The following is a 13,725-nucleotide window of genomic DNA, read 5'->3' on the forward strand; positions in this document are numbered from 1 at the left end:
CATTCTAGCACAAAACGATTTTTAATAGCCACAGTCTTTTTTACAATCGACAATTGAGGAGAAGATACTGTTCAGATTTTTCATCGGGCGCTACATGCACGAAGCGGCTTTGATTCGTTTGGAGTTTTCCATGAGTACATTTCCCCCACTCCTGCACACAAAATTTCAGAATTCATTGCACTTTATGAAATGAATCATAATATAAGACAACATTCCGCAAAACTTGGTGTAATAATTAATATATTTGTGAAATATTTTTTCCAACACAAGCAACAATCACACCTTCTCCATAGTCACCTTGAGCTGCTCCAGCGCCTATTGTCAACAGAGCACCTGTCAAACGGTCCGACCGCGCCAAACATAACCAATCCAAACAGAACTTGTCTGCGGTCTCATTTTCTGGGGATTTTGTTGTAAAACTAAGCAAAAAGTTAAATTTCGCAAGTGCGTTCTCGCTGTAAAGTTTCACCAACTCTCCCGGGTGAGCGAAATAGGCTCAAAACGGTCGATAAAATGGCTGATTTTCTCGAGTATTCATCCATCAGTTCGGAAATCCGTGGCGCCATGGTAAGATAGATCCGAGGGCCGGGTCGCCACCTCCACCCGTACCCGCGATGGCGTACAACATTTAATTGCGTGGTTTAATGACATATTTTGCAGTGCCCTGGAAAGCTGAAAATGACCGACACAGCGATGGTATTCAAAAGCGACAAAACTGGCAAGGTGGAGCAGATCAACTCCGGCGACATCGAGCTATTGAACTATCAGCGATTCGTCGGTAGCTTTGGCCTGCGCGTATTCCTGAAGAATGGATCGTTGCATCGTTTTCTTGGGTTTACCGGTGACGAGGCGAAGATAGCGGAGTTTGTGAAGAAAAACTACAAACTCGACATGCTGGAAAAGGAACTGTCGATGCGCGGCTGGAACTGGGGATCGGTGCAGTTTAAGGGTGCCGTACTGAGCTTCGACGTGGAAAACAAGACCAGCTTTGAGATTCCACTGAACCACGTTTCACAGTGTAACGTAGGCAAGAACGAGGTAACGGTCGAGTTCCATCGGAACGATGATGCACCGGTCAGTTTGATGGAGATGCGGTTCCACATTCCTACGTCCGAGTCGGCCGACACTGACCCCGTGGAGGCGTTCCAGGAGAGCGTCATGAAGCAGGCCTCCGTCATATCGGTGTCTGGCGATGCGATTGCAATCTTCCGCGAAATCCATTGTCTTACGCCGCGTGGTCGGTACGACATCAAGGTATTCCAGACATTCTTTCAGCTGCACGGCAAAACGTACGATTTTAAAATCCCGACATCGTCCGTACTGCGACTGTTTCTGCTGCCACACAAAGACAACAGGCAGATGTTCTTCGTCATATCGCTCGATCCACCAATCAAGCAGGGCCAAACGCGGTACCACTTCCTGGTTACGCTTTTCCAGATGGACGAGGAAACGAACATAGAGCTTCCATTCACGGAGGAAGAGCTGAAGGAGAAGTATGAGGATAAGCTGACGAAAGAACTGTCCGGACCGGTGTACGAGGTGTTGGGCAAAATCATGAAGGTGATCATAAATCGTAAACTAACCGGCCCCGGCACGTTCATCGGCCACTCGGGCACACCGGCCATTGGCTGCTCGTTCAAAGCAGCCGCTGGTTATCTGTACCCATTGGAGCGTGGATTTATCTATGTCCACAAACCACCGGTTCACATACGGTTCGAGGAGATTGCAACGGTCAATTTTGCCCGTAGCGGTGGATCTACGCGAAGTTTCGATTTCGAGATTGAGCTAAAAACCGGTACGGTCCACACGTTCAGCAGCATCGAGAAGGAAGAGTACTCGAAACTTTTCGATTTTATCGTATCGAAAAAGCTGAACGTGAAGAACACGGGCGGAAAGGCCAGCTACAAGGACGACTTTGCCGATTCGGATAACGAGGGCGAACCGGACGCGTATCTGGCGCGCGTGAAGGCGGAAGCTAAGGAGCGCGACGAAGATGACGATGGCAGCGATTCGGAGGAATCGACCGATGAGGACTTCAACCCGAACCAGCAGGAATCTGACGTGGCCGAGGAGTTTGACAGTAATGTGGAGTCTTCGTCGGATGATTCCGATGACGAGGACGGTAGCGGCGGAGACAGCGATGGCAGCGGATCGGACGGTGGTCGTGAGAAAAAGCGCGACAAGAAGAAAGAGAAGAAGGAAAAGGTGAAGGAAAAGTCACCCAAAAAGAAAGAGAAGAAAGAAAAGAAGGAACCAACGGCCAAGAAATCGAAAACTAAAGACTCGGGCGCACCGAAACGGCCGTCCACGGCCTTTATGCTCTGGATGAACGCAACCCGCGACCAGATACGGAAGGACAACCCGGGCCTGTCGATGGTCGAGATCAGCAAGAAGGGTGGCGAGCTGTGGAAGGATCTGAAAGATAAGAAGGACTGGGAGGCAAAGGCAGCGAAGGCAAAGGAAGATTACGCGGAAGCGATGGCCGCATACAAAGCGGCAGGCGGCGGAAGTGAAGGCGGGGATGGGGATAAGGGAGAAAAAAGGAAAAAGAAACCGGCTGCCAAGAAATCGGACACAGCCATGAAGGGTAGCGGATTCAAGAGCAAGGAGTTCATCGATGGGGACGATTCGTCCAGCGATGATGACAAGAAAAAAGACGCAAAGAAAGCTAAAGCAACGGAATCGGCGGACAAGAAGGTAAGTTAAGCACCGAGACACAATTTTCCCGAGTACCAGACCAGTGAATGTATTGTTGAAACAAATCTCTTTTCTGCTTTTTTATGTTTTAGAAATCAAAAAAGTCTGACTCTGAATCAGAAATGTCCGAATCGGAAGAAGACGAGGATGAGGATATGAGCGAAGGCAGTGATTGAACCATCATCGCGACGTATCTCCGCAGCAGTGTTTTTTCCGTATTTCCGTTGAAGTATCATCGTCTTATCGTATTAGTATCATTCTTTCCTCATCTGTACGCATATAAACTCTCTCTCTCTCTCTACGGGCGGCTTGCTTTAGTTCATCGAAAGCACTGTAATGTTTAATTATGTTTTATTTCCAAACCAATTGCAGCACGAAACGTAGCTAAGCTCTTGAACAGATTTGAGTAAAATATAAATAAACTATATCCATGTTGCAAGTCGCGTAACAAATCTCTTTGCTTATTACCGATCAAATATATACAAGTAAGACACTTCGCTTTGGATGTTCGTAAAGTTCGTAAAATAAATTTCCAATTGTGGCTCAACTGAGTGTGTGCCTGTATGCAAGTATGCATCTTTTCCCATGCGGCGCATATTGGTTGGACGTTGTTGCTCAATGTGCAACGGTCGTTTTGTGTGGCCGGCGTAGCATGCACAACGCACACATATGCATGCCACGGGTCCGTTGTGGTACGGCATGGCAAAGTCTTTAGAAGAGACCTTCTGTGACACTCATTTTGCTATACCGTTTACATAACGTCCCCTAGAAAATAATGCTTTCCCCCTAAAAAGGCGGCAATCCTAACCGATACCCGTGCTGAACGGCGGGAAGCATTAGGAAAAAAGTATGCGCGAAGGGAACAGAAAAGGACTACAGTGTAACAGCCGGCTTCGGTTTCCTGTACCCTACGCCTGAAGCCAGCAACACAAGCGATGCATCAACGTATAACGTACGCAGGGAAGCAAGGACTCTCGAAAAAGGATACGCGAACACGGTTGGGTTCACGGCTTTGGTCTGAACCTTTTCGTACTAAGGGAGGTGAATTGCAACAGCCCGCCAAAGGGACGGTTTGGTACTGCTGTACAGGGTGTTGTGTGTGCGCTTCATTCCGGACGGTTTTTGGCACAGATTTCTCATGTGGCGTTGCTTTTTTCTAGAGCGTTTTTTTGTGCCTTACACTAAAGGATATGTAATGAAAAATATTCGACATGTGAGACATGTGATGTACAAGACCTTTTTCTTCCTGAAGCATCGAGCTAAAGCGATGCTCTGTCTAGCCATTACGAGCGCTTGTTGGACGGTACGGAACAAACGGAGGCAAACATTTTGGCGCCAAAAAGGAGCCGGTCGAATATCGCATTATGGAAACAAAATTGTGATCACGCTAGTGAAATAATATAAACCAATGGGAAAATGAGTAGTAGAATACACATAGACGTAGAGCTTAATGTAATAAGAAGCGTTAATTACGTGCATTCGTGGTATAGCGCTTATCAACTCATCCGTTTTTATTTGCAATAAATTAATATTACCGATACCATGTTAATCCCCTCAATAAGTGTCTCCAGTTCATGAGACAAGGACCCTACTGACGCTTGTAGTTCGAATTTAACTGTTCAAATACGTTGTGTTTATGATAAGCGAGAATGCATTTCATGCTAAAGAAGCTTTGCCAAATTATGCCCGGTATCGCGTCGTCCACATGATGGGGAAGACCGACCGCCTACAATAAAAACGTAAACAAACCCTATCGCGAGGAGTGCGGCTTGCTGTACGATTGGACTTGTTGATGTTGGGTTTACCAATTTTACCGCTAAATTTATAGCAATTTCATTTATGAAAATCCTTTCCCCTATTGCTACAAGACTTTATCCATCGTCTGTATCCGTTTGCAGGTTAAGAACGAATTTATATCCGCTAGCTTTCTGAAGCATCCTTCACGGAAAAATGCTTACATGCTCATCAAACGATCGGGTTATATTAGTTCAAAACATTTTTTTCTTGCTTCATCCTCTGGCCAATACACATTCCCGGCTTTAACCGAAACTGCATTCCCGGTTGCATGGTGCCAAAGGAAGCATATATTCTATACCGTCGTAAATAACAATAACGCCGGCATACGCGTACGGCTTGTACGGCGAGCTGGTGCGTTTGAAAAAGTGACGTTTGCCGTTTCATTTATCGCCGTGCGCACGCACACCAGCTCATGCATCCCCTTCGACAGTGTGCGTGTGTTCGCCGCTTCTGTACGGTGTGCTCACCAGCGCAGACAAAGCTTTCCCTTTTGATTCGTCGAAGTGCTCTAGCGCTGTTCACAGTTCGCTCGGTGTTGGAAGTAAGTGTTCTGCCCTGTCTGTGCTGTGCTGCTCTGTGTGTCCATAGGAAAAAAGTGGTCATAAATTAGTGCATTTTGTGCGGCCGATTTCTCCCGTATCTTACTCCGGTAAGTGAAATATCCCGTTCTACAACTTATGGTGACAATATTCAAAGAGTATTTTTCACGCTGACCGCAAAAATCGGTGACGGTTTAGGGGTAAAAAATCGCCAATTTCCGAACCGCTTCGCTGGCGTGGGTTCTCTCCGCAAATCCACCATGGCGACATATTGGAAATGTATGGTGGCTGGTGACGACGGCACCGCAAACGAGTCCCGATTGTGGTCGATTTACGCACTGCCCCGATCGGTGGTGGATGAAATCGTGTGGAAAAAGTATTTTCGCACCAGTTGTGATGCGTTTTGGCCGCGTGCGTCCCATTTGGTGGAACAGAAAAAATCGCCAAACGCCAAAATGGCTGAGGCGGCGAGCGCTATGGCTTCCATGTAACCCGCAGTACGGGGCGCATTAAATATGGGTGGGATTTTGAAAAATAAATTTCCACTACGGAACGCGTCGGAGGGGCGAACTTTGTTCCATAATCGTTCTACTTTGGTGTGGCCAATCGATTGGCATCGGTACCCCGTGGGGTACGGTGGAAAATTCACGAAAATGGCTCGTTTCGCGCCAAAATATTTTTCCCATATATTGGCTGGTGTGTTGAGCCGTAGGAACAAAATGCTCTACGTTCGTCCATCTTTCTATGGGGCGCCCCTGAGCAAAAGGTTTTTTCATTGAAGAGACCGGCACTCACCGTCGACACGATAAGAGGCGCTGGTGCTCCGGTTGGTGCAAATGAGGGAACTCATTCACCACACAACACGAACGCACACACGGAAACCAGCAGAGTACCCACCAGCAGGCGTTTGAAGAGTCGGCTGTGTACCAGCCGTCGGTAAGCGTTGGTACGGTTTTTGAATTTTGGTCTCGGAAATCGGTTATCAATGGCGGCGTGTGTATATTGCGGAGTGTTGAATTTTTTTCATTTCCACCGCGAACGTGGGGTTAAGTTTTGTGGTTTATTATCAGTTCAATAGGATCCATGTAAATTGTATTTTCTCTCAGCAGCCTACTAGATTGTCTGAACTGTCGAATATGCTGTGAATGGTGGAAACATTTTTCGATGGCAACATGTTTTCCTCCGCACTGGGCGATGAAGCCGATTTTTTGTTTGTTTGCTGAACATCTATCGATCCCTGGGCACTAGCAAAGCATCGGCAGCCCGGAATTGATGGAGCATTTTCTTGGAATGAATCCCGGACTGGAATCATATTTCCAGGTAGATTCGCTTTTGGATCGAAAAAATTGGATGCAAGCATGTACATATAACGACAAATTCCTGTCGGTTATTTTTCCCGCTCTTTAATGGTCCGTTTGCCTCGTACGGGCCTCGTGTGTGTGTGTGGGATGGTTTAGCTGGGCTAGAATAGACTCTCATTTCGTCGAAACCTCAAGCAAAATGGCTACTGACGCCACGGTACGAGCCAGACACAGGCCAACACAACCGCACAACGAGAGGCGTCTGTGTGTGTGCGTGCATGCGTGCATGTAGAGTTGAGCTTTGACACACGCAACGACCGTTCTTTTAACGCGCAGTACCAAGCGGGTGCGTATGTGTGAGTAGGATAGTTCCCCCTTACGAAGGGCACTCACGAGTGAGTGGCATCGGTTGTTCGTTGAGGCCTGCTGTGGTGTGGCGTTGTTGGAACGCGTTCGTAGAAGTCAGTTGCAGTCAGGAACGTAGTTGGAATTGGTTGTGTTTTCTCGTCAGTACCTTCTTGTGGCTTTCAAGTTTGAAGTGTGAAAAAAGTAAGTGTTGCTGCCTAGGAAGCAATTGCCAGTGCTATTAATACTGAATATTCCGTAAATACGTTGGAATATGAGGTTAAAATTTGAATACCGTGTGCTCCTTCAATTTACCAACGACCGGCATTTTGTGCGTGTGTGCGTGCGTTAGCTTGGAAGAACAACTTGGTGTGCGCGCGTGTGTGTGTGTGTGCGTGCGTGCTGCCAACGGTTTCTGGGATATTGTGAGAGGAGAAATGTATGACGCGCACGCCTCTTCTGTGTTGGCTTGATTTTGAGTGGCTTTTTAAAATATGCCTCCTCTGCCGTGGAGGAATGCCGCTTCTTGCGGACAAATGGGTTAAAGTTGGGAAAATAGCCAAGAGAAAGAAGTCGTATTCTCGATCCACTTTTCAAGCCCAGCTATATACACATTCTTATCCCCGAAAAGTGTGTGACGTGTGTGGTTGCCCCTGGGAAAGAATGGCTTGGGTTGCCTTAAAATAGCGTGGTGTGTTGATGTACGGACGCGCGAGTATCATCTTTTTTTTGTGGTAGTATTTGAAATCGATTGCAAAATATGAATTTTATTTGAAGGTAAAATATTTCCGAAACATTTACCTGTCAACCAACCACGATGAAGTGCTTGTAAAAGGTCCGGAAGTGGTGTTCTCTTTTCTTTCGTGGCCGTTGAGTTGAATTTTGTAACGGCTCGATTCGGGACACCCAAGCGCAAAGAAAAAAGTGACGAGTGAGACTGAGACCTGTGGCGTTGGTATTATAACTCGGTCCCGTGTGCTTGTTCCTCTCCAACACAAGTGCGTTCGCGCCTTAACCGAGAGATGAAGCGTACCTCTACCAAGCGCGCGCGACCCGCGCTTTGGTTCAAACGAGTCAGCCTTGCAAGAGTAACGCTTCGTAACGCAGGCACGTTGTTCGCTCTATAACCTCAATGATTGACAACGAGCATCTTCGATGGCATTTTGGTTTTAAAAATTGCAAAAACTGTGTCGATTCATTCCAAAATTGTATAGTCCCTCTAGGAGTTGATGAAAGTCATCGCGGTCAAATGAGCGTTTTATGAAAAGCAAATAAAAGTGCGTGCTGGCCAGACGACGATGTAATAGCGGCTCTCTCATTTGCGTCCTCCATTTTGTATGGTGGCTTCTTATGAATCCGACCGGAGGAGATACTTGAGTTTGAAAAAACAAGGTGCCGTTGATCTTGCGGCGTTGGCTTGATGATGGTGGCGTCGAACTGTGGTGGAAGAATTCTTAAGGTTAAGCGAACAAATGTTGCATTTTTTAATTTTACAGAATACACGCTTTATCGTTTGATGAAACGAGTTCCGTAATCAGCAGATGGTCGTTGTTCAAAACGGCGTTGCCGCTCTCAGCAGCACCGCATCTCCACATCAGTTAAAAAGCGCGCGCATTTTTCTGAACTGGTACTCTGCTGTGGATAGAACAAAATAGGTAGGGAATGAAAAGCGTCTGGCGTGGAGTAAATTTTACGCTTTGCTTGCATTGACGCTATCGATTGTGTATTTCACAAACCACAGTATTCAATTTGAAAGGTTGTTTAAATGTTTAAAATTGTACACAGTTGTATTATAATTTTTCTTGCAATTTCGTGTTCAAAACGAGCGGCAGAAAAGGTTAAATAACGCTCTTGCGAAACCACACTTTTCTGTAACGGAAATCGGGAACCAAGCGGAGGCGCTCTCTCGACATACAACGAACGTAAGATGGGTAGCCAGAGGCACTCGCAAACGGAATCTTCTCTTCCGTTGTCGTGTTCGTCGTTCTCCAATTTCATCAGATTTCATAAGTAGTTTTGCTTCTTCGACACGGGGGCACACACATTCAACACGACCAACGACCATCATCAATCGGCAGTACGGACGGCAGCTTAGCCAAGGCGATGGGTTTTTGAGAGTGCTGTGTTTGCGTGGAAGCAGAAACGGACTAACCAGCACGTTTCCCCCTGTTCGTCCGGTGAGCACGCGCAAGGCACAGGAGGGTCGGACGCTCGCGACACAACGGGCGGCAGCTGCGTGTGCGCGTCGCATCATGTTTTTTTTGAACGTGCGTCCTATTCTGCGTGTGAGAGTCGGCCATGGCTCCGGAACATGTAACACAGGGAACGAGATTGTGTGTGCGGACAGACAGAGAGAGAGTCAAAGAGCGAACGCATAGGTTTTCATATATATATCAGCCAAGAGCATAACGTCCTAATGACGATGAACCATACGCGACACATTGGGTTGATACTTGCTGATCAGCAGGGTCCTCCGCTATTGGAGCGAACTGCTAAATCTGTGGAGAACCATTGGAAGAGATTGTGTTCTTCCTGTTGTTCCGATTGCATTTTTTTTTGAATGAATGTAGGATGTGAGGTATGTTACATGACGTTGGGGGTATTTTACGTTTCTCTGGGACTAAGAAAACGACAACAGGGACACATCAGCAATAAAATGCCATCGTCGACGTCATCATCATCATCGTTGCCCTTAACCATTTTTTTGCTTTCGGTAACTCACACTTTCTTTGAACGTGAAGAGAGCATGTGTGCGTTTTGCGTGTTGTCTGGGAAGACATTAGGAGGAGTAACACTGTTTTTTCTCGGTGGAAAATCGAATTTAGATTTTGTCATAAACCATGGTCTCGAGTTGGTCGACTCATCCCGTAAGCATCGGGTAGGAGGTTTTCAACGACACTCACAAGACTTTTGAACTGAGCAACATGAATCTCGTTTTTCGGCCATGGCTTGCTTTGCTTGCGAGAGGCCTACTGACGAAATGTTCTCTTGTGTGCGCACAGGTTACTAAACTGTGTCTTGTTTGTTTCGTTAATAGTTGGTGCTAATAGGGCACAGAGCGAGAGAAAGAGAGAAGAGAGATGAAAAAACGGAAAAATTCAAATTTCTATATTGTAGGTTGGTGGGGGAGAAGGGGATCCATTTTGCGTGTGTCTCTTGTGCAATTGCTTCTATTTTTAACGGGTTTGTTATTTTCTTCTTCTGCACCTTTACAGGACATTTTAATTGTTTGTGACAACAAAAACTGACAACGAAAAACAATCGTATTATCTATCATGGCTGAGAAACCAAAGCGTCCCCTATCGGCTTATATGCTGTGGCTGAATTCGGCCCGCGAACAGATCAAGAAGGAAAATCCTGGAATTAAAGTGACAGAAATCGCCAAGAAGGGCGGAGAGCTGTGGCGTGGAATGAAGGACAAGAGCGTAAGTATATGAGTTATTATTTTTTGTAAAATAAGCTTCTTGTTATACTTGAATGTACTAGTCTTTCTCTCACACCGATCGATTCTTTTTCTTTACTAAATTAAATTTCACTAACATATTACTACGTTCTTCTGTTTCACTTTGTGATCCCCGGTTCGCCATTTTTCCGCAGGAATGGGAGTACAAGGCAGCCAAGATGAAGGATGAGTACAACAAACAGATGCAAGATTTCGAGCGAAACGGTGGCAGCAAGGACGCCGGAACCAAGAAAAAGAAAGGTGCAAAGAAAGTTGCCAAAAAGAGCAAAAAGAAGGATTCGGAGGATGAAGATGACGAGTCTGGAGATGAGAGCGACTGAACTAATCACTAACCTTAAAATAATTATTTTTAATTTATTGTGTAAATGTTCGGGGCCTTACTTCAACTACAAATCACAGCAAACTTTCTCTCTGTCCTAACAACACGAAACAAAAAACCAAACCACCACCACAACCACAACTTCTGACCGCTCTTTTTCCCACCAACTCTTTCCTGGCCGGATGTCCCGGATCCGGTGCGAAAAAAACCCATCATCCACCACCACCCCACCCACCACACAATGTCCTTCTCCACCATCCCTCTCTACAAATAAAAGAAAGGCTTTCCGACCGTTGATTAACCTTCAGATTCCTTATCCAACAACTACTACTACTACAAACTACTGCTAACAAAAACTATCAACTTGCCAACGCGTCACACACAACTTTACACAAAATTGAAATGAAAAAAAGAAACTAAAAACGTAAAATGACAAGTGGAAAATAGAGTTTTACCTATTGTACAACCAACAAAAAACCAGGTCAAATATGCATATATTTTGATGGGAAATTGATCCTCCGTGCGCGTCCTCCCCGGTACAAACACACACACGCACGCACACTCTGCAACATTCGATTGTTCGGTTGTGTGTTGTTTTCTCGGTTGCTGTTTTGTGGAATGAGTTCAGAAGCGACTTTTGGTAAAATTTCGAAGAAAATAGAGATGACCAAGAAAAGAGGAGAGGAGGAGGAGGAAGAAGAAAGCTCCCTCGCAATGGGCGTGAGTGCGGAAAAGAAAAGCAAGAGGTATATATATATATATTTGGATTACTTGTTTTTTCCATTTCTCGAGTGTGAACCGTCCTCCTTCTCCATTTAGATAGATCACTTTTATTTGTGTTTTCGGAACAAACCATCACCAGTACCCAGCTACACACACATTCCCTGAAGTAATGCTGTCGTAATGAGGATGGAACCACCAAGCAGCAAATAAAGAACGATCGTTTGCGAGGATCGCACGAGTTATTTGCTGTTCGTCCCCTGAATCATTAGCGCGCTATTCTTGTTTCGGTGGGCCATACCGAAGGGATCGTATAGCTGGTGGTGGTGGTAGTAGTTTCGTGTGAATGTTTTGTGCTCTCTATGTCCTCCATCATACATCCCCTCATGTATATCGCAACACAACAACACAGCATGATCGTTTCACGATCTTCATGATTTTAGCTCATCATCTTGCTTGTGTTTTTCAGGCACCTAATTTAAACATTCCGACACGTTTTTCACCCAATTAGTGATTAGATCAATATAGCGTAAAATCAATCAATCAAACACACACACACACACACACACACGACACACCACACACAGTATAGGGACTTCGTCTGAAAAGTAGAAAGTGTACTATGATGGGTGGTTCCTTCGAGCGCGCACCCCAAGAATTGTGTCATTGGCGGTGTGCTGTGCGTGTGGCGCACGTGAGCAAAGCTCTCATTTCCGTTTGCTTTTTTGTGTGGTGTGATTTGCATCCCGGAATCAGTGTATGCCGCGCGCCACGTTGTAGACCAGGGTCGAATCGAAAGGGCGGAGGGAGGAGTGGTGTTAGACCATTTTGCAAGAAACCAGAATAGATCCAACCCAAATTTCGCAAACAAAACAGTAGAAAAGCAGCACTAACCGACAAGTAGTTTATATACGTTTTTATTTCTGTTTTTATACCTACGAGCCTCTAGAACTTCTTAGCAAAAATTGATTAAATAATTTGAAAAATGCTAGCACAATGCAAAAACTGCGCGCGCCTCTCACCTACCAGTCCCAGGCATCTCTCCTAACGTTTTCCTCCTTTTGTTTTTTTTTTCTCTTCGCTTAGACCCATTTGGCTGTGTGTGGCCGCCATCTGGCCACACAAGCTGATTTTGTACTCTTTACTAAAAAAAAAACTGTAAACCTTTGCCAACTGATCCTCCTTAATTTACGTGTGTTTTTTTTTGTTTCTTTTTCAAGGAAGGCCGTGATTAATTAATGACAATTGATAAGAGAAAGAGAGAAGAGGATGATAAAATGTGGAATCTATAGTGAAGGGAAGGAAATGCAAGAAAATGAGGAGTATGGGTGAAGGAGGAGGAGGAGGAGGAGGAGGAGAAGTGTGGAGAAAGCGGAAGGAGAGAGAGCAGAGGGAAGGCATGCGAATGGCGGCGGGTGGCGTGTGTGGGTGCTGGCGGGGTTATGCTCCTCTTTGGCGCACACCCCCTCTCACACACACACACGTACACAAGAGCAAAAAGGACATTTCTCCTCCCTTTTTTATCGGATTAAACTTTCTACTTTGTTTTTTTCAATCATTTAAGTGAGTGACATAACAAATAATATAAAAACTACAAAAAAAAACAAACAAACTTTTACAAAACGATATAAAAAATTATTCTTAGCAGAAGAGAGCGGTAGGGAAGCCAGGGAACAGAGGTTAGGGAAAAAAGGGGCTAATATGTAATTATGTGTAGATCAGCGAAGGAAGTGTGTACCAGAAGTGTAGGACGAGGAAGAAGAGAAGGATACACTGTTTTTACACACCACAACACACACACACAATAAGCACACGAAACACACGAGGCACACACTTGCACATTCAAGCACACATACACAAAACATTCATTTGCTTACACATCGCGACACGTTTATGCTGATGTGTTGTGCGTGTCCCTTCTCAAAAGAAATCACCCTCCCAAAATGTGTGTCTCAACTATAAGCTGTATCAAATCGCTAGTATTGACGCGGGTCCCTGTTCGTAACTCGAGGAAAAAAAGGAACTTGAAGCTGCGAACGCGCAAGAGCACGTGTCGTGTTATGCCCCGGGCTGCATACAAGTTGCTCTACCTTACACGCGGGAAGAATCTGATCTTCACCTGGGCACGTCGTTTAAGAGGCAGACGGAGCAAATTTCTCTAACTCCCAGCAGAAATCCAGTTCGTCGATCATCATCGTCGTCGTCGTCGAGGCAGAGAACAAGCAAGCGTCAAAGGTGGCACAACATGCACACACACAGGAGGAACACAGGACTTAGTAGCGCAGCAGCAGCATTAGTTCGTACTCATAAATTTGATTCAGTTCACACACGAACACACACATAACGACACACTTGAACGTCGTCATCATCCCCCAAAAACAACCCCCTTGATATGCCATTATAGAGTGCACCTCGTCTCGAGGTGCGCAATATTCAGTTTAGTTTTTGATAAATCAGTGAAAAAGAAGCGCCCGAGAAGAGGAAGAAGGTGGTAATAAACAATAAATTCTTTATTAGTAAGGAAATGAAAATAGAAAAACAAAA

At 45.5% G+C, this 13,725-nt stretch overlaps 2 protein-coding genes across 4 annotated transcripts; both read left to right on the plus strand.

The window, feature by feature from the left end:
• Positions 1-320: 320 nt before the first annotated feature.
• LOC118508394 (FACT complex subunit Ssrp1) lies at positions 321-3,269 on the plus strand. Its single transcript, XM_036048146.1, has 3 exons — positions 321-567; positions 661-2,697; positions 2,790-3,269. The coding sequence occupies exons 1-3, from the start codon at positions 514-516 to the stop codon at positions 2,871-2,873; spliced, it is 2,175 nt and encodes a 724-aa protein (XP_035904039.1). The 5' UTR covers positions 321-513; the 3' UTR covers positions 2,874-3,269.
• Positions 3,270-4,927: 1,658 nt separating this feature from the next.
• Positions 4,928-13,725, plus strand: LOC118508405 (mobility group protein 1A). 3 transcript variants are annotated; one of them, XM_036048167.1, is made up of 3 exons: positions 4,928-5,143; positions 9,895-10,104; positions 10,277-13,725. In XM_036048167.1, the coding sequence occupies exons 2-3, from the start codon at positions 9,955-9,957 to the stop codon at positions 10,460-10,462; spliced, it is 336 nt and encodes a 111-aa protein (XP_035904060.1). In that variant the 5' UTR covers positions 4,928-5,143; positions 9,895-9,954; the 3' UTR covers positions 10,463-13,725. The 3 variants fall into 3 exon arrangements, with proteins under 3 accessions (XP_035904060.1, XP_035904061.1, XP_035904062.1); XM_036048168.1 differs by lacking the exon at positions 4,928-5,143 and adding an exon at positions 6,733-6,883 and having other exon boundaries at positions 10,277-10,938; XM_036048169.1 differs by lacking the exon at positions 4,928-5,143 and adding an exon at positions 8,181-8,334 and having other exon boundaries at positions 10,277-10,938.

The sequence above is a fragment of the Anopheles stephensi genome, chromosome 2 (genome assembly GCF_013141755.1).
Source record: "Anopheles stephensi strain Indian chromosome 2, UCI_ANSTEP_V1.0, whole genome shotgun sequence".
Classification (NCBI taxonomy): Eukaryota; Metazoa; Arthropoda; class Insecta; order Diptera; family Culicidae; genus Anopheles; species Anopheles stephensi.

What these genes read in the sequence shown, in the direction of transcription:
- LOC118508394 (XM_036048146.1), top strand. Translation starts at nt 514, where the DNA reads ATGGCTGATTTTCTCGAGTATTCATCCATCAGTTCGGAAATCCGTGGC. An exon ending in CGGAAATCCGTGGCGCCATG is followed by an intron (nt 568 to 660) that starts GTAAGATAGATC and finishes CATATTTTGCAG; the next exon opens with TGCCCTGGAAAGCTGAAAAT. An exon ending in CGGAATCGGCGGACAAGAAG is followed by an intron (nt 2,698 to 2,789) that starts GTAAGTTAAGCA and finishes TTTATGTTTTAG; the next exon opens with AAATCAAAAAAGTCTGACTC.
- LOC118508405 (XM_036048167.1), top strand. Translation starts at nt 9,955, where the DNA reads ATGGCTGAGAAACCAAAGCGTCCCCTATCGGCTTATATGCTGTGGCTG. An exon ending in GTGGAATGAAGGACAAGAGC is followed by an intron (nt 10,105 to 10,276) that starts GTAAGTATATGA and finishes ATTTTTCCGCAG; the next exon opens with GAATGGGAGTACAAGGCAGC.